Source organism: Lepus europaeus, chromosome 3 (assembly GCF_033115175.1).
Source record: "Lepus europaeus isolate LE1 chromosome 3, mLepTim1.pri, whole genome shotgun sequence".
In the NCBI taxonomy this organism is placed as follows: Eukaryota; Metazoa; Chordata; class Mammalia; order Lagomorpha; family Leporidae; genus Lepus; species Lepus europaeus.
In genome coordinates, this window is record NC_084829.1 from 17,061,792 (window position 1) to 17,085,918 (window position 24,127).

Genomic DNA, 24,127 nt, shown 5'->3' on the forward strand with positions numbered 1-24,127 from the left:
TCCTTGGCCCTCGGTGCCATGAGCTAATGCTCTCTAAATGGAACACACAGGGGAGGTACCTTGTTCACTACAACCACGCTCCGTAATCCGGGTCCAATACGAGCCACCAGTTGTAGGCAATCGAATTTACAAAGTGTGAGTTTCTATGCTGACACGCTGTATTTTGCAAAGAAATAGTAAAAGTGACCTGACATTTACCTAAAAAACTTTGGTGCATTTAAAAACACGTTTTCGTGTGTGTTTTTACAAAAGAGAAAGAATGAATTTTAGTTGTGCATTCAATACATGAGGGCGGAGGGGTGCTGGGGGCCGGAAGAGAAGAACCGGAAGCCACCAGATCAAAGCCTCTTCTTCATGCTTCTGACTTTGCTGAGAGTGAAGCAGGAAGTTGCCCCAGGAGTCAGCACCCGACTGTAAAACCCACTCTTGCGTCCTACTTGTTGGTCTGGTGATGAAAGAAGCAAACACTTAAAAACAAAAGGCAGTAAGAAGAACCAAAATTGAAGATGACACAAAATACCACAAAGCTTTAGCAGAAAAGGACTAGAAATGATTCACTGGCTGTAAACGTTCCATTACAACAGAAACATACAAAACTGAGTGTCGCTCTCTGTCCTATTGTTCCAATGCAGGTCTCATGAAAATATTGAGGTTGGTGTTTGTGGAGTTTTAGGAGACGACTTCAAAGCAAGTGAAAGATTTTTTCTGGAAAAATTAGTGGATGGGCCAGTGTGCTTGAATGCATGCAAGGGTACAAGTGAAGGAAGGCATGTGAGTGCTCCAGGTACAAGTGAAGGAAGGCACCCCTCTGCCCTCATATACTGAATGCACTAAGGGAGGCTCCAAAACCTACACAGTTTGCCTCCTCCTCAGTCCGTGCTTAGACCGGCCACCCTGGCCTGGAACACTGGGGACCAGGCACCTGCTGCCACACTGTGCTGCACTGCACTGCCATCCACACGGAACACACATGTGTGACAGCAGGAGCATGGGGGCAGCAATACCAGCAAGTGGTTGAGCAGGAGGGGGAGTGACACAACCTCCAGGGTCCCATGGAAGCCCTAATGGGATGGAGGCCACGGCCCAGGCTATCTCCTCCTCATGACAACCCGTGGGCTCAGAGGCCTGTGGAGACAGCAGTTCCTCTGATGATGGCGCTGGCTCATTCAGTCCAAAACTTTACCCTTGATACATCTCCCCAAGACCCTAGAGACCTTGATCTCTCTATCTGATTCCTTTCCATTGTCACTGGGATTTCCGAAGAGGCAGGAAGGGACCCTCAACCTGAAACGGCTCCCAGAGTGCTTAAGAGTGCCTCCTGTCATGTGAGTTTGTAGAGATAATGGGTGAGGAGGCACTCTTCTTCATGGGGACCGAGTCAGGGTGCATTTCAACAACCGATGGAACTCCGCACTTAGTGAGCTCAGCCTAAGTGCCAGCCCCAGGAGGCAGGGAGGCGGTTTTCAGTCCTGTGCCAGGGCGTGAGGGTTGTTAGGACACACCCCTCCCCCGGCTTTCCCCAGATGGGGCCTCCTGAGTTTCACCTGGGCACAAGCACCTCCTCTCCCCTACACAGGGGCCTCCAGACCCACCCTTCTAATGATCAACCCTCTTGGGCCTGGGGTCTCCCTGTACACCCAGGCCTGGACTGAGTCTGCGGGAGCTCTCCAGAGTGGTGTTCTGTGAGCTCTATCCCGCATGAGGGACTCTGCCTTGGGGCTCAGAGGTGAGACCGTGCCCTAGCACCCAGCTCCCTACTATGACCTCCACACTTAAACTGCTGCACCCCCAGGCCAGCCTCCGCAGCCCTGCCACTCATTCCCTCACTGGCCGTCATAGGACTTTCTCCACTAGTTTGTGGTGTTCTCCCCATTCTTAGCCTCAGACCGGATGGACTCTGAGTTTGCAGGAGGAATCTGCCCTGTGTATTGCCCCTCTGAGCCCTGGAAGCATCCGCAGGAAGATCACTGCAGTGGCCATGGGAAATGCAGGGTCTCGGGTCTCACTGCCAAGTTCAGAACAGTGAGGTCCCAGGTGAAGCCTGTGCATCTGGGCTTTGACGGGCAGCTCCTGCGGCCGTTTTGCACACTGACGCTAAGAGCTGCTCAGCGTGGGTGAGCCACCCCACCGCAGCGCCTGGGATTCAGCATTATCCGGAATCAGCTCCCACCGGCAGCACCTCTTCCTCTGCAGACTCAACTTCACCCCTGCACTCCCCTGCTCATCACACCCTGTAGTTTGGCATCCTCTGGCCCCAACCCCTCGGCTTTGTTCCTCTTTCCGAGTCCTGTCCTCTCCTCAGTTCCTGGCCTGTTGCTGGATCCCCCAGAGTTAGCCTGATGATCCTCATTAGTTTATGCAGTCATTGTCATCACCATCTCCTAACCTTTCTCGCCTTCCTGCCTAACCTTTCTCGCCTTCCTGCTCTCGTATTGCACCAATTCAACAAAACCTTAAAATTGGCTCAGTCCTACCCTACCCACTACTTCTGCTCCATGGTGACTGGATTCGGTCAGAGAAGTCTTGCAGCGTCATACACGTGAAAGGATTCTTCAAAAAGTTTGTGGAAAATGGAATTAAAAGATGTTTATTTTGTATAACGAAAACTTGACACTCATGCATGTAAGAAGTCTTCAAAGTTTATGAATGGCCAGCGCTGTGGCACAGTGGGTTAATACCCTGACCTGAAGTGCCGGCATCCCACATGGGCGCCAGTTCTAGTCCCGGCTGCTCCTCTTCCAATCCAGTTCTTTGCTATGGCCTGGGAAAGCAGTGGAAGATGGTCCAAGTCCTTGGGCCCCTGCACCCACGCAGGAGACCCTGAAGAATCTCCTGGCTCCTGGCATCAGATCAGCGCAGCTCCGGCAATTGTGACCAGCGGATGGAAGACCTCTCTGTTCTACCTCTCTTTCAAGTTTCTATTTTCTTCTTTTTAAGATATCCTTATTGTGTTTGAAAGGCAGAGTTACTTAGAGAGAGGGAGAGACAGAGAATCATCCATCTGTTGGTTCACTCCCTAAATGGCCACGACAGCCGGGGCTGTGTGAGGCCAAAGCCAGGAGGAAGGAGCTTCTGTGTCTCCTCCATGGATACAGGGGCTCAAGCACTTGGGCCATCCTCTGCTGCTTTCCCAGGTGCACTATTAGGGAGCAGGATTGGAAATGGAGCAGCTGGGTGTCTTCAGATGCCAGCATCACAGGCAGCAGCTTTACCTGCTACGCCACAATGTCAGCCCCTCTATTTTCTTCATTTAAAAAACCTTCATTAAAGAAGCCGATGTATTACCTAATTAGCTGTATTTCCCTCTAAGGACCACAGGTACTTCTTTATCTTTCTATAATTTGTTTGCATCCCAACCAATTTCTAAGGTAATCTTTAACACATCCTTCCTTAGAGTTTCAAAGGTTTCTTTTATTAATTTCTAAGATTCTTTAGTTGAATGCTTGCTCTTTCTTGCTCTGCAGACTGAGCACTCAGGACTACAGAATCTCCTGAGCGGAGTGCTCCAGACTCTGCCAGCGGCAGGGCGGCCTCCCTTCCTGAGCGAGACCACCCTTGGGTCAGACAGGACTGCACTACTCCAGGAGTTCGAGCTTCTGAGATCCAGACTGTGCCTTCATTGGTCCTGCACGACTGTGCGGTTCCTCACTTACCAGTGTGCCCTAAGTCCCAGACTGAGTCAGCGTGCTGAAATTACGTGGACTGACCACGTAAGACTCGGGTTCCTCATGTGGGAACAAAAGATAAATCTTGTCTGTCTACCCATTTTAGGTTGTTCATCTGGAACCCCATAAACCTAACAAAGGGCAGAATGACAAAACACATGCAAACAGAAGTTTATTAACACAAGCATCACACACTCATGAGAGCACTCCAAGGAGAGTGACAGAGTGGGGTGGTTAGAACTCTTGGCTTTTCTTGCATCTTAACAGAAGAACAAGACGTTTCTTTCTACAGAAGCAACAAAGCTAAGGAGAGGGGCTGGTTTCCGGGTGGCACACATAGGAAAACTAAGGGTCAATAAAGGCACGTTTAAACAAAGTTGGTTATGTGGATTTCTCTGGTGTTGTCTGCAGGATAGGAGGCAACAGTGTTTTCTCTTGTCCTCCGTATGTGTGTGTGTGAGGTGGTGGAGGCAGCAGGTGCTTGGGCAGTGGTCTGACTCTCCCTATGTCTTCCGTGTGGACAGAGGGGTTGGCCCACACACGCCTGACATCCAGAACAACTCCTGCTGCCTTTCCTTTAGTGCAGAGAGACAGAGGACCTCGCAAACATCCATTTTTATATCAACTCTGAATAATAACTATCCAGCAAATTTGTGACTAGTTTTGGTCACCAGTAACACTGTTTACGTATTGGCTGACTTTAATGAGGTCTTGTCCTTAGCCCACTGAGGTGTAATAACTTAGGTGTGGTGGGCATTTACTTTTCAGACTAGACTTGTAGACAGTCAAGGTCTCTCCACATCACATCTGAATCACAACAAAGACAGCCCACAATCACTCCAGCAAGGACTATTCCCTGAGACGTAAGACATCAGAGGGCTGGCTCCAGCCGTCTGCCAAAGACCAACCTCCTGCTCTCTTCCGGTACTGAGTTTCCCACCAAAGTCCATTTTTGCTGGTAATCTGCCTTCCATCTGAAGCATATAATTTCAAGCCACTTGGAACTTTCCCCCATCACTGCCTGCCTCTTTCCCCAGGGAGACTCAGGGGGTCCGGCAGCCTGCAGGAAGGGCAGCTCTGAGGATCACTGACCAGGTGCACAGAGGGAGGAGCCGCTGCTATTTTGGTTTTTCCTGCTCTTTTATGCGGTGGGCAGACACTCCCGGCCTCCTTTCATCCCCTACTCTCAGGAGTTAAAATGGTGTCAGCCAAGCTGGAAGAATCCCTAACTCTGGGGACACCCTGCTCAAGGACCCCAGAGCAGTCCAAGCCCTGGGCTTGCTGCAGAGGGACAGGCGGGGAGGACAGTCTGCGACCCTCACTGTTGACCTGATCTTCGTGACAGCCTGACAGTCTCCAGAGCCGGCAGTTCAGGGCAGATGTAGCAGTATCCACTAAAAGCTATCACAGTTCTAGGTACTGGGGGAACAGCAGGGAATAGGAGAAACCAAATTTCCGCCCTCACGGGACTTACATTATACCCTCTGTGCTGGTGAAGCCAACAAGGAGACTATGCGCCTGTCCTACTCACCTGGGGGAGGCAGGAACAAAGGAGAACAGTGATACACCTGGAAATAGGGTCGCAGAGTATCAGAGAAGGAGGCCTTTGGGAAGGTGAAGAGGTGGGCACCGGTACTCATATTGTAAAAAGATACAACTCCGGCCTCAAAGTCCAGAAAAACTCCCACCACTAGGGGCTGCTGACTGAGATAGAGAGGAGTCTGGGGGAAGGTGAGTGCAACATAGCCTCTCTTCCTGCACAGCCTGATGGCCCAGAAGCCAGACTGCGGCTTCTGCTTTACGCCAAAACCCCTCTGCACACTTTCCATACAAACTCCCAAATCCCACCCCGTCCCTTCTCCCACATCCACTTCAAAGAAATGCTTTCCTGAATCGAAGCTCTCACAGCCCAGGACACAGGGTAAGGCACTGAATCTCCTGGGAGACACGGCGAGATTCTCCTGGGGCCACCCCCGGGTCACCTGCCTCCGATCTTCAGACAGGGTTAGTTCAGGATGGGCTGTAACTGGATCCAGAGTCACATCGACTGCAGAAAGACAACCACAACCAGAGAAACCCCAAAAGTCGCTTTTCTAACCTAAAGTGGATGCTCAGCTACTCGTTTTTTACCAGATAACCAGCGTGCAGCACCCATGGAAGCATCGAGCACACTGACGAGGGAAAGCATCACAGCTGCACCTGGCCTAGAGCAGTGCGCCTGCTCGGGACAAGGGCTGAGCGCGTTTACTGTTTAGGTCCCTTCCACCCCCAGCACGTAGGGACGTTTGAGTGCACGCACCTCGATAGCTCCTTAACATCTTCTTCACATCAAAGTAAAGCTCAGAAACGTTGCACGCCGTAAGAACCTCCAAGGAGAAGACCTCTGGCACTTCCAGCTTCACAGCCCAGCTCCTAGAGGAAGCAGGGCCAGAGATACCTGGAGTAGTGCATTCCCTTTAGCTGCACACGTCCTCCCCGCACCCCTCCTGCAAACCAGGAGGACTTACTTGTCCAGCGTGCCCTTCACATCCTGTAAAGACACAAAAGCAAACGGTGAGTGTGTCACCATCTTCAGGTGTCAGGGTTTGGCACGCGGTGCTGTCCTCCATTCATGCTCACTCCAAAGAAGCAGGGTGACCCCAGCCTTAGATGTGGACGGATGCTCCAGGGAACGGTTCCTGCCCTGGCCCCCAGGACATGCAGTGTGACAGGGTGCTTATCGCCCTCAGCATCTCCCACTGTCCCGGATGAAACCCATGGGAAGCAGCTGTGTCGACAACAGCACCAGCATGCGGGCCACCTGGGGAAAGGGCCACAAGCTTTGCCCTGGCTCCCCCTGGCAAGACGTGCACCCAGGTGGCGGCTGCAGGTGTCCCGTGGTGGTGGAGCAGCCGTGCTACACTCTCAACCTTACAGTGGAACAACCATCCCATTAGTGGGGACAGAACTAACAGCTCCAGCTGTTTACCTTAACCGGGAGGATCCTTGCAGGTGTCAGAAGGCCCCAGCACAGCGCTGGAGCAAGAGCTCTACCAGAGAGTAAGGAAAGGTTATCTATCACTCACTGGCCCCTGGAGGAGTCTTTGGGAGAGAAGCTGACAATCAGGGTTCTGTGCACACAGGACCAGGGGCAAACAGTGGTAAAATTATCCCAAGGTCCGCCTGGCCACTCCGTGCACTCAGAGGAAGGAGGCTTTTCTAATTAACTTAAAGAGGTCCTGTGAATGAAAGAGTCCATCCTGCTGAGACGGATGCACACCCCCGCGTTAGTGTGCCACTGCTGAGCGAAGGCAGGCACCCACGCCAGCCCCCCACCTGCACCTCCCCCAGCCTCACCTGCAGCACTTTCTGGGCCTGGCTTTGACACTTTTCCTCCAGCCCCTGGATTTGGCTCCTGAGTTCCCGGCTCTGCTTCTCCAGACTGGCCTGACCATCCTGCAGCCTCTTCAAAACCTGCTTCTCCTCTTTCTCCAGCCTCCAGAGGTAAGAATTCTCCTCTTTTTGTAGAAAGCTCTGGAGAGTCTCAAAATCACAGCGGATTTTTTGTCTCTGAATCTCTATCTTCTCCTGGAGTTAAGAAAGTATGGTCAGGAGCCAACACTGTGTCTCAGCAGGTTAAACCGTTGCTTGTGACACCCACATCCCACATATATCAGGTGCTGGACCCAGTCCCAATTTCCCTGTTTCCAATCCAGCTGCCCATTAATGTACCCAGTAGATGATGTCCCAAGTACTTAGGCCCCTGCCACCTACATGGGAGACCTAGATGGAGTTCCTGGCTCCTGGCATCAATCTGGCCCAGCCCCAGCTGTTGTAGACATTTGGGAAATGAACCAGTGGATAGACCTCTCTTTCTCTCTGTCTCTCCTTCTCTATCACTCTGCCCTTCAAGGGAAGGAAGGAAGGGAGGAAGGGAAGGAGGGAGGAAGGGAGGGAGAGAGGGAGGAAGGATATAGTCAAAAGTAGAAAAGACCACATATCCAACCTTGAATGATGGGACAAACAAAATGTAGTTTATAGATACAATGGAATATTATTCAGCTTTAACGAATGAAAATCTGATACATGCTACAACATGGATGAGCCTTGAAGGTATTCTGCTATGTGAAACGAGCTAGAAAAAAAAGGGACAAATATTCTAAGATTTCATTTACAAAAGGGAACTTAAAAAAGTTCATGGAAAATAGAATTAAAACATAAGTTTGTTTTGGTGCAAAACATTTTTAAAATCCATGCATAGCCGGCGCTGCAGCTCACTAGGCTAATCCTCCGCCTTGCGGCACCGGCACACCGAGTTCTAGTCCCGGTCGGGGCGCCGGATTCTGTCCCGGTTGCTCCTCTTCCAGGCCAGTTCTCTGCTGTGGCCAGGGAGTGCAGTGGAGGATGGCCCAAGTGCTTGGACCCTGCACCCCATGGGAGACCAGGAGAAGCACCTGGCTCCTGCCAGCGGATCAGCGCGGTGCGTCGGCCGCAGCGCGCCAGCCGCAGCGGCCATTGGAGGGTGAACCAACAGCCAAGGAAGACCTTTCTCTCTGTCTCTCTCTCTCTCACTGTCCACTCTGCCTGTCAAAAAAAAAAAAAAAATCCATGCATAGTTTTTTCTATAATTAATATGTTCCATGAACTTTTTGAAGACCACTCGTGAGGTACCTAGAATAGTTCAATTCACAGAGATAAAATATACTCATCAAATCGTGGTTACCACATCCTGGGAGAAAGGGAGACTGAGGAGTTAGTAATCACTTGATAAAATGGTGCCGTCTAGAAAATGGAAAAAGTGGAAATGGATGGCGGTGGTGCTGCTTCACCATGTAAAATACTTAATACCACCTAAGTGTAACACTCAGGAATAGTTAAAATGGTGTATTTTATGGTATGTTTTTTTACCACAAAAAGAAAAGGAGGGGCAGGTGTTGCAGTACAATGGGTTAGGCTACCGCCTAAGATGCTGGCAAACCCAGAGCACAGGTTCAAGTCCCTGCGGCTCCACTTCTGATGCAACCCCCTGCCAATTCACTGGGCAGGCAGCAGAAGATGGCTCAAATGCTTAGGTCCCTGCTTCTCACATGGGAGACCCAGATGGAGTTGCAAGATCCTGGGTTTGGTCTGGCCCAGCCCTAGCCATCGCAGTCATTTGGGGAGCGAACCAGCCAATGGAAGATTCCCCTCTCTGCCTCTATCTTTCTCTGTAACTCTGCATTTCAAATAAATAAAAACATCTTTTTAAAAACCAACCAAAAGAAAAAACTTAACAACAACAAAAAAAGGAACTGAAAAGGTCTAATCAGCAAATGTGACATTATTCTCCCATGAGTCACTCATGCTGGAAGAACCTTCCCAGCTTCCTGCTGCAGAGTCATTGCTGGCAGGCAGGCACACATGTGGGAGAGGTTGTCTGCATTCTCTGTAGTTGTCTGATTAATTTCCTTCTTCAGCCAAGACACAGGAGATGGGCGGGGCCAGAGGTGCTGGATAATTTAATCGTGGAACTAGGACTAAGTTCAAACATGTTATCAATTACAAGGATAAAAACAAGGCTTCATTTCAGACAGAAGAAGGTAACTCTGGGCCTGAGGACATTTCCTGAAGCCAAAGCTTGTAAGCAACTCCAGAGATGGGATATTATTATGATTAACAGAGAAGTATTCACGTAGCAGGCCAGGGTTGTGTGTGAGACTGACAGAAACCAAATGACACATTTTACAAGACTTAGCTTTCATTTGAGGATCTACAGAATTGCAATCTCCATCAGCACTTTCTAAATCCCAGTAGCGTTTTGATGACTTGATATTGTAATAGGAGGATCTTTGATTGAGAATGAAGGGGAATTTTTGTACAGGAAACAGGTGCAGTGTTTATCTTTGTATCAAATGGGGTTTCCATACACGTTAGTTATCATTGTGGTCTTCACCACTGCCCACGATCCCAGAAATAAAGGAAATAAAGGGTAAATAAGGAAAAAAGGGTGTCCTCTGGGAGCTCAGGTGCCACAACCACACACAGATCACTGCAGAGGCTGGGTAGGACCCTGAAAGCGGCCAAATGGCTCACTGGCCTGCGAGATTTGACTGCAAACTGGTCGCTTCCAGAAATTTATAGAAAGGAATGTGTGTTCAAAAATGTAGAGGCTGGTCAGCCCTGGAAATAACCTGAGAGATCCCATAGTTTGCAGTTGCAAATGTGTAAGTTCTGGAAGCATTATTATGCTCCTTGTAAGCCCAATAGGCCTCCTTTCGCAGCTTCATGAGCTTGACTGATAGGAACCTCAACCTGGAGTGAGCCTGTTTGCCGAGTGCTTCTGCACCCATAAGGCTGCCAGCCAGACCCTGAACGAGGGTAAACATTGCACAGCAGTAAGGTTGGGGCCTGCAGAGCAGGGAGGTCATTTGAAGTATTTAAAATCAGAAACCCAGGTAAGGCCAGCTCTAGGGAGCTGCTTCGCTGGCTGAGGCATCAGGAATCCCCGACAATCACTGTGGAAAGACTGAAAGGACTGTTGGTAAATGCTCAGGGATGTGGACAGTGGGGTATACACAGAATGGGTTCTTTGGGTTTCATGTATTTCATCTGGTTTAATGAGAATGGACCAGCATTACCCTTTGCCCCAATCTTCTCTTCTGCCTAAACTCCAGAACAGAAAACAGCATAATATCAAAGATCTCAGCTTTGTACCTTCCATTCAGTTATTTGCATTGTTATGACCTTCTTCTGATCCATACACTCCTCTTCGAGTTGCCTCAATTGCGTCACAGCTTTCTGGAGCTTTTCCTGAAGGGAACACTGAGTGAGTCAAATCTGTTCAGCTCAGCTCTGTCTGAGGCACTAATGGGAATCCCTGCCTCCAAGATGTGTTAGAGTAACAGTGGGTATGTATCAAGCTCTTATGCTTGGCCAGGGCATGTGTTGAGGATGCATAGCAGTAACATACTGATCTCCTTAGCAACCTGAACGGTTGGTAAGATTTTACCATCATTTCTATGCTGCAAAAAATGAGGCTCAGGAAAGGGTTAGGAGACTTGCCCAAGCGACATCACCGGCAGACTTGAGAACTGTGATTCCACCCTCATCTCTTGACCCAGAGCCTGAGCTACAATCCCCCACTCATCTTGTCATGGAAAAGCTACAAACAGAACAAGACAACAATCACCTAAAATATTTTATAAAATAACGTGCTAAGCCACTCCTGGCTTCTGATTGGTCCAGCTTCGACCATTGCAGCCATCTGGGTAGTGAACCAGAAGATGGGAGACCTCACCCTCTCCCTCTGCCTCTCTCTGTAACTCTTTCAAATAAGTAAATAAGTAAGTAAATAAATAAATAATTTTTTTTAAAAAAACCTCAGCATTCATGTCAAGCTTTGAGGTTATTTTTCAAAATAGTTTCTTACTTTTTCACTAAAAGCAATTTGAAGCTGACCTAAATTGCTAAGTGTGGACAATGCTTTTTAAAAAAACTCTACCTTGAGTAAACTCAGCAAGTATACTCTTTATTTCTTGACTGTATACAAAGTGCTCCATGTAATTATTTTAGCAAAAGACATGTATTTCCTTTATTATATTTATATATTATATATATGTACATATATATATATGTATGCCAAGAGTTGTTATAAGCTTCACATAATTTAATGTCTTTAACACTTATAACAAGTCTCTAGGTATGTGTATTAGGGACATAGGGCTGCTATTATTCCCATTTACAGATGAGAAAAAACAAGGTATAAAGATAGTAAATAACTTATCCAAAATTGGCCATCTAGTGAACCAGAGATCTAAGATTTTAACTTAAACCATGTGATCCCCAAGCCTGTTAACATGTACCTTGTGCAGCTCCTTTTCTTACTACAGGTTGGTTAACCCTAATGCAAAATGCTTGGGGCCACAGTGTTTCGAATTACAGAATTTTTCAGATTTTGGAGTATTAGCATATACATAATGAGAAGTCTTGGTGAGGGGACCCAAGTCTAAACATAAATTTCATTCATATTTTTTTTCTTTAAATGAAAGAATAATAGTTTATCAGAGGAAGGGATATTATGGTATTTTTTTTAAAAGTTCTGTTTATTTTATTTGAAAGGCAGTTAGAGAGAGACAGAGGCAGAGAGAGAGAGAGAAAGAGAGGTATTCCATCCACTGGTTTACTCCCCAAATGGCTGCAAAGGCCAGAGAGCTGATCAGAAGTGGAGCAGCAGGGACTCGAATCAGTGTCCATATGGGATGCACGCACTGCAGGCATCGACTTTATCCGCTACTCCACTTCTGATCCAGCTCTCTGTTATGGCCTGGGAAAGCAATAGAGGATGGCCCAAGTCCTTGGGCCCCTGCACCCGCATGGGGGACCAGGAAGAAGCTCCTGGCTTCAGATCCACACAACTCAGGCCATTACAACCATTTGGTGAATGAATCAGCGGATGAAAGACTTGTGCCCCGCCTTCTCTCTCTCTCTCCCTTGCTTCTCTGTGTTTCTGCCTTCCAAATAAATAAATAAATCCTTAAAAAAACTGGGGTAGAACCTGGGCAGTCACAGACACTTTGGCTGGTTTCTCTTCACTAACTGACAGCAAGAGGTGGTGGGTTCCTGTATTTTCAGGCCCTACTAAGAAAATTTTGCACACCGTGGCTTCCCAAATTATGGACACAATGTGAGGCAAGAAAATATGCAGAGGTTTAGCCTGAGAACACACGTTCTAGAGCAAGGAGAAGTCCCTGTAACACATGTCCGGGGGGTCAGGGGTCTGACATACTGAAAGGCAGGATGGGGGTCTGCACTCAACTCGGCAAACGCCCACCATAAACTAATTTTCACAAGAATGGCATGATGGAAGCTGGATTTGAGGGTCCTCATCCTAGACGCAGGTGAACAGTCTCACGTGGTTGAGGAACAACAGCCTGAGAGCCCAGCCCACCAACTCACCCTGTACTTCTGGCACACATCTTCCACCAAAGCTGTGGTGTGCCCCTGGTGCTGGGATGTCCGCTCACAGCGCCAGCAGATGAGCTGGCCCTCGTCTTCACAGAAGAGCTGCAGCTGCTCCCCGTGTTCTTTGCATGACATCCCCTGCTCCATCTCCTTGATGGCTTCAATGAGGTTTCCCAGCTGCTTGTTGGGCCGGAGGCTCTCCTTGGAACACGGGGCTCGACACTGGGGGCAGGGGAACGTGTTCTGCAACACCTGTGACTGCCTTAGGTTGTTAAGGAAATCCACGATGCACTGGCTGCAGTAGCTGTGTCCACAGGTGACACTCGTCGGGTCGCTCATCAAGTTCAGGCAGATGGAGCAGGTGGCTTCCTCCCTCATCCTCTTGGTGCTGGGCGCCGAGGTCATGGCTTTTTACTTGAGAAGATTCAATATTAAATCTAGAGGTGGAGAAAACACAGCTTGAGTTCTCCCCAGTAATGAAAATCCACCCCAGTGAAGCATCTGCGTAAGGAGCTAGCTTGCCCAGTCTCCCCGGATCTTAAGTCTTCTCTATAGAAAGAGGAAATGTTGTAGAACAAAATTAGGCTGGGCCTGTTGGATACACCAGAGGTGAGAATCAACGCACGAAGCCAGGACAGCTTATTATTAGAGTGGCCAGCTGGGGGAAGGTGGATCAGTGGTCCCAAATATATTCCTCCCCCTCCCCTCTTCCAAGTTAACTGCATGGCCTATTAAAGGAAAATAAAATAGGAGCTAAGGAAGATGGTTAAGCAGGTTTCTTGGTTTTGACTGGAGACTTCTTGCCATGAAATCAGGCAGAAACAAATTTCTCTCTTTTCTGGGATCCCTAGTTTTGTCATCTTCTTGTAGCTTGGCTTTTGTTGATTAAAAGCTGAAAAGAGCAGGGAGATGACTTCTTTTTTTCTTTTTTAAATTGCAAATATGCAGTTGGCCTTAAGGTTAGAAAGAGAAACAGGAAGTATAATGTCACAGAAAAGGACTGGAATTTAAAAGATGCTTAATAGCCACGGTTAATGTGGTAGCCACTGTCATGTGGTCACTGAAATTTCACTGAATGAAAATCAAACAAAGTTTAAAGTTCCGTTTCTCAGCTGCCAACCACAAGAAGCCCTAGCACAGAACAGCACTGAAAACTTCACTCGGGCCAAGTGCTGAGAGGCAGAAGCAAGGCAGGAAACAGAAACCGCAGCAAGAGAGCTCAGAGGGCCAGTGAGACGGTGGACAGTGAGACCTTGTCCAAACTAATGGGCACCAAGAGTAATCAGAAGCCGAATTATCTCCGTGTACCAGGTAGCAACACTCAGGTAACCCGGACCGTCCATAAAGGACTCCATCGGAACAGCCCACCTTGACCGCCCCTCAACCCAGGCCCCAGGAAAGCTCAAGAGGCCAGGCTGAGGAAGTGGCATCCAGAAGAGGAACGTCACCAAGGCAGCGCCAGGAACCCGAAGAACTGGTTAACTTTTGCCATAACCCCTCTCTGCGAACTTCTGAAGCCAGTAAGGCAAGAGGGCAACAGAGGGTTTGGTCCAGAGCTGCCCGGGCTGCAGCGCCCCACGAGGGTCTCTCCCGCAGGCTGGGACCTCACTCTGACTCCCAGAACCTCAGGGGCCTGAGCAGGAGAGTCTGAGGACCCCCAGGGTGCAGGGAGGCCTCTGTGGGACCCTGGGGTCCACCAAGGGAGGCCCTGGCCCCAGGAGCAGGGGTGGCAGGGTGACAGTCGCCAATGACACGCCAGTCCCCTGGCCTCCGAGCCCTGAGGCTCCCCGCCCCCACCCTGGGAGCCTGTCTGGGACAGAGGTTAAGGGGACCACCCTCGGGAGGGGTATGGGCATGGACCCCGCCTGGAATTGAAGCCAAGAACTGGGCTGCAGCCGCGGGGCGCTCTGGTCTCCTCTAAGCCAGGCCCGCAGGCACCCCCACTTCCTTCGGAGGCCTCAGGTTCCTTCCTCGCATGTTTACCCTCCAGGGCCCTCTCGGCGGGGCGCCCTGGGCTCCTGAGGAGGACGCCCCCTCTTTCTAACGCTCCCGGGGAGGGGGTGAGGGGCCGCCCCGCGCCTCACGCACCTGAAACCCTGGAGCCCTCAGGAGGCTGCTGTGCGGTCGGACGACGCCGAAAGCTGAGGAGGGCCGAGCGCGGGAAGGGCGAGGCCGCCCACGGCCGCAGCGCCGCCCACGGCCCCCGCTGCCCGTCCCTGCCCTCCGCGGCCTCGCCCTGCGCCGGAGGCCGCACCCGCACGTGCCCCGCCAGCCCCGGAAGCCGCCTGGAGCAGAAGCCGACGCCCCGACGGCGGGGCGGGAGGCGCGCGCTGAGGGGAACCCGCGGGGGGCGGGGCGGGGGCGGGGCCTGTGAGAGCGCGGGCGGGGCGGCGGGGCGCGGGCTCTGGGCCTCAGGAGGGGACACTGCGGGACAAAGTGCCAGCCTTCACAGCAGCGACAGAAGGGACCAATCAGTGACCCCCGAGCTGTGCTGTGAGCCCGCGGCCTTCTGTGAGCAGGAAAGGTGGCGACCCTTCTGCCCTGGGCACCCTCCTCCCCTTGGCATCCCTGAGCCCTTCCTGACCGGTGTTATTATTTTTGCTATTTTTAGGTCAAGTATTGTTTTAGAACTGCTCCTCTGGTATGGGGAAGAAGGGGAAGAAGGGGAGGTGGGAACACAGCAGGGATCCCAGGTGTCACAACCTCCACCTGGGCACCTCTGTCCTGTCTGTGACACATAGTCCTGGTCACTGTCCCTGTGCCCCTGTGGGCCTCAGATTTTTTTTTTTTTTTTTACTTTTTTTTTTTTTTTTTGATAGAGACAGAGACAGACATGTAGAAAGAAGTCTTCTATTGGCTGGTTCACTCCCCAAATGCCTACAACAGTCAGGGCTGTGTTAGGCCAAAGCCAGGCGCCTGGAACGCCATTCAGATCTCCCATGGGGATGGCAGGGACCCAAGTACTTGAGCCCTGGCTGCTGCCTTCTAGGGTACGCATTAGCAAGAAGCTGGACTCCACAGCAGAAACTGAGACTCTACCCCAGGCACTCTGATATGGGAATGTGGACCTGGCTACTTGCCAGGCATTGACCCCACAGGTAACATCTCAACACCCAGGATGCACTGAGACACGGCCTCTCCTAGCTTCCAACAGGAGGGGCATTCAATGTCGAGCCTCCTGCCTGGCGCTGTTATGGAAAGCTCGGTCCCTGTCCCTGGTGCCAATCAAAACAATGAGGACAAAGCTTTGGGATGAAGGTAAGAGAATGCTTCAATCTGTGGACAGATGAACAGCGTAGCAGACCTCCAAGGCTTATAAAGGGGGTGCCGGGAAGGGGGTGCCGGTATGGTGCAATCCTAAAGAGCTGCAGGCCTCTCTCTGGTGTCCAGTCCGGTACCACTGGCACTAGAGCATGACAGTGCATGTGGTGGACCTTGGAGTCCACAGGTGATGAGATTAGATCTAGCCTGACCAGGGTGCCCTGCTCTGTAAAAGAAGTTGAGATAAGGAAGAAAGCAATTTGTGCCTTAGGGCATGGGTAAGCAGGAAGCCAGCCTGTAGCCCTGAAACACCAGCTTCCTGGCTTTATGTTCAAGTAGTAAAAATTGGCCCCAGCCCTGGCCTTTGTGGCCATCTGCTGGAATGTACCAGCAGATCGAAGATATCTCTCTGCCCACCCCCCAACTCTGCCTTTCAAATAGAGCCTCAAAGACATGGGATATCATCAAGCATATATGCCTGAAAATATTCCAAATTTGATAAACTATTAATTTATATATCCAAGGAACTCAGTGAATTCTAGGCGCATAAACTCAGAGACCCACTCCCAAACATAGCATAATCAACTTACCAAAAGATAGACAGAATCTTAAAAACAGCAAGAGAGTACAAAAGATCAATAGGATTGACAGATGATTCTCATCAGAAACCTCAAAGGCCTGGGGGCAGTGGATGACACATTCAAATTGCAGGAAGAAAATGACCGTCACTCAAGAATTCTATATAGAAAAAAATGATCTTTCAAAAATGAGTAAAAATTCAGACATCCTTAAATAAAAACAAGTCCATCACTAGCATATCTGACATATTAAAGGGAATTCCTTAGGATGAAATGAAAGTGATGTCGGCAGGCATATAGGATAAAATGGATTAGATTTGTGAGCTGGAAGACCACACCTTCACCACGCCCCCTGTGTGGTCTCATGCCCCTGCCTGACACCACCTGTATGCCCACCTGCCCATCAGGCTACATAACACTCCGCTTTGGAAGTGGATAATAGCCTGGAACACGGTGGCCATGGCCCGGCCCCTTTTCCCTTCTTCACCCTTATTCCCTTTGGTGCCCCTGCTGCGCGTGACTTCGGTGCACACGGTCTTCGGTCTGCCCAATCTCTGCTTTCCTGCCTACATGCTTACTGCACGTGGCTGGCTCCTGGTCTGCTCTCTGCCTTCGCTTCGCTCCCCATGCTAAGCTGCTTGTAGCTGCCCATAACCAAACACTTGCTGCACGTGGCTCCTGGCCTACTCTCTGCTTGGTTCAGCCACAACTTAATTTCTGGACTTTCCTTTCTCCCTAGAGTCCTCATGCTCCTAGGCATTTCCCTCATTAAATAAAAGATTTAAAAAAGCTTACTATGCTGCCTGGTCTATTTGAGCCACTATTCAAAAGTCTTCTCTGAATTCGTGGCAAGAGCCCACACCTTTATTGATATGGGAAATATTGATAAGCAGATCGGTTTCAATGTCCACATGGGGAAATTTTATTAAGAGTTTTATTTTAAATGGCTTTTAGATAAGATTGTCCATAAATTTAAGCTGCTAAAATCAATCAAAGATACATTTTAATTTGTATGACCTGAATCTGTGTATCATATGTTTTAAACTTGTTGGTAGAAAGAAACTAAAAACATTTTAAATGGTTGTGCTTAAGTTTACTGGGTAAACAAACTATACCATGTTAGATATTTAAGACGTGTTTTCAAATACATGATTCTTAAAAATTATAGAAGGCATTGGACCTTCCGGTAAATGTTTTATTAAGTTCTTATCTAAGGGTTGAAACGGTTTGCTAAGTATTCATGTAATATTGCTATTGTCAGCAAGTGATCTAGGACTTGCTCCCTCATTTCTCTATTCTAAGCCCAACTTGTTCTTTCACTTCTCTATTCTCTTCAAGGTAGGGAACTAATTCTATTATGAAGGAATCTGTAGGATGCACAATTTAATCTTTAGACCTTATAAGAGATGGCTAACATTTTTCTGTAATAGCATAGCCAAAATAAGAACTTAACTAATAATCTCATAGCTAGATTCACATCGCCATCAGCGAAGTATACAGTAAGTAAAAAAAAAACCTCCCTTTCAGACCAAAGGGAAAGAAAGTTTTAAAGTGAGAATATAATTTTCCTCATGGGCATTGTCTACCTTAGAAAAACTACTACAGAACATGCCTGTGACTATAGACTTGTAGTTCAGGCCACCAAAGATTAGAGATGGGACACGGGCACTCCCTGGACTTGCATCGTCTGGTCTGCTTTAACACAAACCAGGAGGAAAAGAAAGCTAGGCATCAGAAGCAATGGGTGGCAGGCCTATTAATGGCTGATCTGTACAGTGATCTGCCCTCAAGGAGACCCAACAGGCCAGTCCACTGCAGTGGCTTTCAATGTGGTAAGCCTGGGCTTCAGCAGAAGTCAGCTTGTGAAGAGCCCTGGCAGCTCTGCCAAGAGTTGGATCACTGGAAATGGACCTGCCCTGGAATCGAAGGATGCCCAGGTCAGAGCCACAGATCTTATTGGCTCCAAGCTGAAAAGCCCTTCACTCAGCCCAACTTCCAAAGTGACCACTGCAGTTGAGGGGACAGCCAAGTAGGGTCAGCAACATTGCAGGCAGAACTGTAAATTTCTTGTTAGAGATGCCCCCTGCCTTTACCTGGCCAGCTCTCCTCCCAGGCCAGCCAAGTAATGAAAGTCAACAGAGTGCCTTCCCCTAGGAGGTTCACACCTCCCTTAGGATATACCCCATGTGAAGAGATAGATAGGTCTGGGCCTCTTAACTTACAAGGCCTAAAGCCCACCAGATTATTATCAAGCCCCTTCTATCAGGTTCTATTTGCCTCTCAATCAGAAAAATTACTTGTAGCTTAGACAGCACCTTTCTTAGCTCCTCTAATAATGACTCTGTCCTTTGTTCTAGACCCTGTCTAGTCCACTTGGGCTTCATTCCTTTGTAATCATAACCTCTACTCTACCACCAATGGCTCTACTCCCAACCTGTGTGTACTGATGGTCCTCTTCCCCACTTAATGCTGTATAATTGTTCAGACCTGGTTAAGGCCACTCTTAGGATCCTTGGTTACTATCCTCAACCTGTCTTTTATGACCTTGTCTAAATATGATCAGAGTCGGGGAACTTGGAAGGCTTCCATAGCCTTGGCAACTCATGACGACAGCCTAGGGTGGTTACTGGCGCCATAAACTAGAGTGTCAATTTGTTGGGTCAACAACAGGAGCCACTGTGCGCTTGCTCCTGATGTGGGATCTCTGTCCTTAATGTACTGTACATTTTGATTTAATGCTATAACTAGTACTCAAACAGTATGTTTCACTTTGTGTTTCTATGTGGGTGCAAACTGTTGAAGTATTTATACTAAATTGATCTTCTGTATATAAATAGAATTGAAAATGAATCTTGATGTGAATGGAAAGGGAGAGGGAGCGGGAGAGGGGAGGGTTGTGGGTGGGAGGGAAATTATGGGAAGGGGAAGCCATTGTAATCCATAAGCTGTATACTGGAAATTTATATTCATTAAATAAAAGTAAAAAAAAAAAACAACAAAAGGACACAAGACAGGGGTTGGCACTGTGGCATAGCAGGTAAAGCCACCGCCTGCAGTACCAGCATCCCATATGGGCGCTGGTTCTAGTCCCAGATGCTCCACTTCCGATCCAGCTCTCTGCTAAGACCTGAGAAAGCAGTGGAAGATGGTCCAAGTCCTTGGGACCCTGCACCCACATGGGAGACCCAAAAGAAGGCCCTGGCTCCTGGCTTCGAATAGGCACAGCTCTGGCTGTTGAGGCTATCTGGGGAGTGAACCAGCGGATGGAAAACCTCACTCTCTCTCTCTCTCTGCCTCTCCTTCTCTCTGTGTAACTTTGACTTTCAAATAAATAAATAAATATTTAAAAAAAAAACAAAAAATGACATAAGACAGTAACTTGAATCCACATGAAAAAATGAAGGGTACCAATGAAGGGCATTTTATACCCATGAGTAAATATACGAGATGGTGTACATATATTTTTGTTTATAATTCTTTTTGTCTGCTTTGTCTGATTTGAAAGGCAACTAAATAAAACAATTATAAGTTTGTGTTGAGAGCACTTATATAAAGATGTAATGTGTATAACAGTAATAACAGCAAGGAGAAGAGAGGGAATGGAATTACATGGCAGAAAAAATTTTATGAACTCTTGAGTTTTTTAATATTTATTTTATTTATTTATAAGTCAGAATTCAGGGCTGACACTGTGGCATAGCAGGTAAAGCCGCTGTCTGTAGTGCCAGCATCCCATATGGGCACCAGTTCAAGACCCAGCTGCTCCACTTCTGATCCAGCTCTCTCTCCTTGGGCCCCTGCACCCACGTGGGAGACCCAGAAGAAGCTCCTGGCTCCTGGCTTCAGATCAGCATAGCTCTGGCCGTTGCAGCCAGTCTTCCAATGTTTGGAAGACCTCTCTCTACCTCTCCTTCTCTCTCTGTGTAACTCTGACTTTCAAATAAATAAATAAATCTTAAAAAGAAAAGTCAGAATTACAGAGAAACACACATACACACAGTGAAAGAGGTATTTTCTATCTGCTCCCCAAATGGCCACAACAGCTGTAGCTGGGCTAGTCTGAAGTCTGGAGCCAGGAGCTTCTTCCAGGTCTCACACATGGGCACAGGTACCAAAGCACTTGGGCCATCTCCCACTGCTTTCCCAGGCACATCAGCAGGGAGCTGTATCAGACGAGATCGGGCGCGTTCAGGGTGGTATGGCCGTAGACTGGGAGCTGTATCAGAAGTGGAGCAGCCAGGACTCAAACCGGCACCCATATGATATGTCGGCATCACAGCACCGGCTCCAGCACTATTGCATTTGTTTGTATCAATCCAAAACAGATTAGTTAAGATGTCAGTTGTAATCCTCAAAGCAATCACTAAGAAAATAACTAAAAAATATAGTAAAAGTATGAGAAGGGGCCGGCGCTGTGGCACAGTGGGTTAACACCCTGGCCTGAAGCGCCAGCATCCTATATGGGCACTGGTTCGAGACCCGGCTGCTCCACTTCCTGTCCAGCTCTCTGCTTGGCCTGGGAAAAGCAGTAAAGGATGGCCCAAGTCCTTGGGCCCCTGCACCCATGTGGGAGACCAGGAAGAAGCTCCTGGCTCCTGGCTTTGGACCGGCACAGCTGCTCCGGCCATTGCAGCCATCTGAGGAGTGAACCATCGGTTGGAGGATCTCTCTCTCTCTCTCTCTCTCTCTCTCTCTCCCTCTCCTCTCTCTGTGTAACTCTGACTTTCAAATAAATAAATAAATCTTTAAAAAAAAAGTATGAGAAAAGAGCTAAAAGTTTACACAAGAAAATATATATTATTTCAAATGTTGGAGCTTCAAGTCCCCAAGATCAGCCAGCTCCCCTAGTTCGGACTATTGTGAGGGCTGTGGGTGACAGCGCATCATCGGGGGAGCACATGTAGGAACAAAGGGTCACATCTAGATCCAGGAGCAGGAAGAGTGGGTGGGGTTCAACTTAGGCTTTTAAAACAACCCTCCTGTGAGAACTACTAAGGAGTTGGCATGAGAACTCCCTTCCAAGAGCACAGCCCCAAGACTTGTTCCTAGGGCTATCTCCCAAAGATTCCAGCACCTCCCAGAAGCACCAACCTGGGGACCGAGCTTTTAATGACAATAGACCTTTGGGAAACACCAAAACCAACACCCAAACCATAGCAGAATTAGAAAGGTATGTCATAAGCCGGCGCCGTGGCTTAACAGGCTAATCCTCCGCCTTGCGGCGCCGGCACACCGGGTTCTAGTCCCGGTCGGGGCACCGATCCTGTCCCGGTTGCCCCTCTTCCAGGCCAGCTCTCTGCTGTGGCCAGGGAGTGCAGTGGAGGATGGCCCAAATGCTTGGGCCCTGCACCCCATGGGAGACCAGGAGAGGCACCTGGCTCCTGCCATCGGATCAGCGCGGTGCGCCGGCCAAAGCGCGCCTACCGCGGCGGCCATTGGAGAGTGAACCAACGGCAAAAAGGAAGACCTTTCTCTCTGTCTCCCTCTACTGTCCACTCTGCCTGTCCAAAAAAAAAAAAAAAAAAAAAAAAGGTATGTCATAGAAATAATACACAAAAGAGAGCTGGAGTAGCTATACTAATATCAGATACAATAAACTTAAAGATAATCATTGTTCCAAAGACAAAAAAAAGGGGACATTTCATAATTATTAAAGTGTCAATTTATCCAGAAAAAATAACATCATAAACATACATGCACCTAACAATGGAACACTAAAACTAACCACAGAAAATGAGCATACTCCCAAATAATCAATTGGTCCAAAAAAAAAAATCACAAGAGAAAAGCAGAAAATACTTTGAGATGAATGAAAATGTAAGCACCATATGCAAAAACTTTATGGGTACAATGAAAGCAATACTGAGAAATAAGGAAGAAACTGAAAAGTCAACCATAATGGTTGAAGACTTCCATATCCCACTTTCAACGGTGGATAGAACAGGTAGAGAAAAGGTGAACAATGAAATGCAAGACTGAACACTCTAAGACAACTAAACAGTAGAGGTATTTATAGAACACTCTACCCAGCAAGAGCAGAATACACATTCTTTTCAAGCATGCCTGAAACATTCCCCAGAATAGGTCATGTAAGAGTGTTAGTGCACGAAAAGAATTTCAAAAATGTAAAAGCATTAAAATAATACAATACGTGTTCTCTGACTGCAGTGGACTGAAGATAGAAATCAGTAACAGAAGGAAAACGGAATCATTCACAAGTGTGTTCAAATTAAACAACATATTCCTACATTATCAATGAGTCAATGAAAAAAATCACAAAAGAAAAGCGGAAAGATACTTTGAGTGGCCAGCTCTGTGGTGTAGTGGGTTAAGCCACGCCTGCAATACCCGCACCCATATGGGCGCCCACTTGTACCTTGGCTGCTCCACTTTCGATCCAGCTCCCGCTAATGGCCCGGGGAAAGCAGTAGACAATGGCCTAAGTGCTCACTCAAGTGTGAGATCCACAAGAAACTCCTGGTTCGAAGCTTCTGCCTGGCTCAGCACTGGCCATTTCCAAAATTTGGGGAGTGAACCAGAGGATGGAAGATCTCTCTCTCTCTCTCTCTGTCCCTCCCCCTCTCTCTATAACTCTGCCTTTCAAATACATAAATAGATCTTAAGAAAGAAAAAAACTTTGAGATGAATGAAAATGAAAGCACAACATGCAAAAATTTATAGGCTGCAGTGAGAGCAACACTTAGAAGAAAATGTGCAGCTGTAAATGCTTGGATCAACAGAGGAAAAAATGTTAAATCAGTAACATAACTTCTACCTTAAAAACCTAGAAGAACAAATTAAACCAAAAGCAAGCGTCTAATCATAATTGAGAGTTTTATAATGTCCTTTTTACGGCTGATGTAATTTTTCTATTTCGCTTTAAAACCCAGCGATTCAATTACATAGTAGATATCTTTGCATCTCATTGTTTTTCAGTTACCTTACCTCTTCTCTGAAATACTGTAAAATCCTTTTTTTTCACTTTTTTCACTCTTTAGTATCTTAGTTTCGTTACAAAAGTAAAGTTTCTCTTATTTCTGGATTCTGCAGAATCCAGGTTTAATTTCAGATTTTAATTTTCTTCCTTTTTTTGTCTTTGATTTCTGCTTTTTTTAATTAATTAATTAATTAATTAATTTTTTTTTTTTTGACAGGCAGAGTTAGACAGTGAGAGAGAGAGAGAGAAAAGTCTTCCCTCCATTGGTTCACCTCTCAAATGGCTGTCACGGCCAGCGCACAGCGCCAATCCAAAGCCAGGAGTCAGGTGTTTCCTCCTGGTCTCCCATGCGGGTGCAGGGCCCAAGCACTTGGGCCATTCTGCACTGCACTCCCGGGCCACAGCAGAGAGCTGGACTGGAAGAGGAGCAACCGGGACAGAACCGGCGCCCCAAACGGGACTAGAACCTGGTGTCCCGGCGCCGCAGGCGGAGGATTAGCCTAGTGAGCCGCGGCGCCGCCGATTTCTGCTTATTTTTAAACAGAAATGACAAAATACACGCACATTGGGGTCTGAATCCCTATCACGGAGCGTGAGTGACGGTCCGGCGGTGCCCCTCCTGAATGGAGTCCCCGGCTGGGCTTGTGCGGTCTGTGCGCTACCGTGGAGGTGTGTGTGTGTGTGTGTGTGGGGGGGGGTTTCCTTCAGTCAGTTTCACAAAATCACTGCAGTGCACCTGCTCCGTGACCCCGGAGTGGCCTCTGCCC

General features: G+C 48.3%; 1 protein-coding gene across 1 annotated transcript; it reads right to left on the reverse strand.

The window, feature by feature from the left end:
* Positions 1–462: 462 nt before the first annotated feature.
* TRIM38 (tripartite motif containing 38) lies at positions 463–14,778 on the reverse strand. Its single transcript, XM_062184960.1, has 7 exons — positions 14,673–14,778; positions 12,579–13,021; positions 10,338–10,433; positions 7,002–7,232; positions 6,173–6,195; positions 5,965–6,077; positions 463–5,712 (listed from the first exon to the last, which is right to left on the reverse strand). The coding sequence occupies exons 2-7, from the start codon at positions 12,987–12,989 to the stop codon at positions 5,189–5,191; spliced, it is 1,398 nt and encodes a 465-aa protein (XP_062040944.1). The 5' UTR covers positions 12,990–13,021; positions 14,673–14,778; the 3' UTR covers positions 463–5,188.
* Positions 14,779–24,127: the final 9,349 nt, after the last annotated feature.

What these genes read in the sequence shown, in the direction of transcription:
- TRIM38 (XM_062184960.1), bottom strand. Translation starts at nt 12,989, where the DNA reads ATGACCTCGGCGCCCAGCACCAAGAGGATGAGGGAGGAAGCCACCTGC. An exon ending in TGCAAATAACTGAATGGAAG is followed by an intron (nt 7,233 to 10,337) that starts GTACAAAGCTGA and finishes TCTTAACTCCAG; the next exon opens with GAGAAGATAGAGATTCAGAG. An exon ending in AGGCCCAGAAAGTGCTGCAG is followed by an intron (nt 6,196 to 7,001) that starts GTGAGGCTGGGG and finishes GTGTCTTTACAG; the next exon opens with GATGTGAAGGGCACGCTGGA.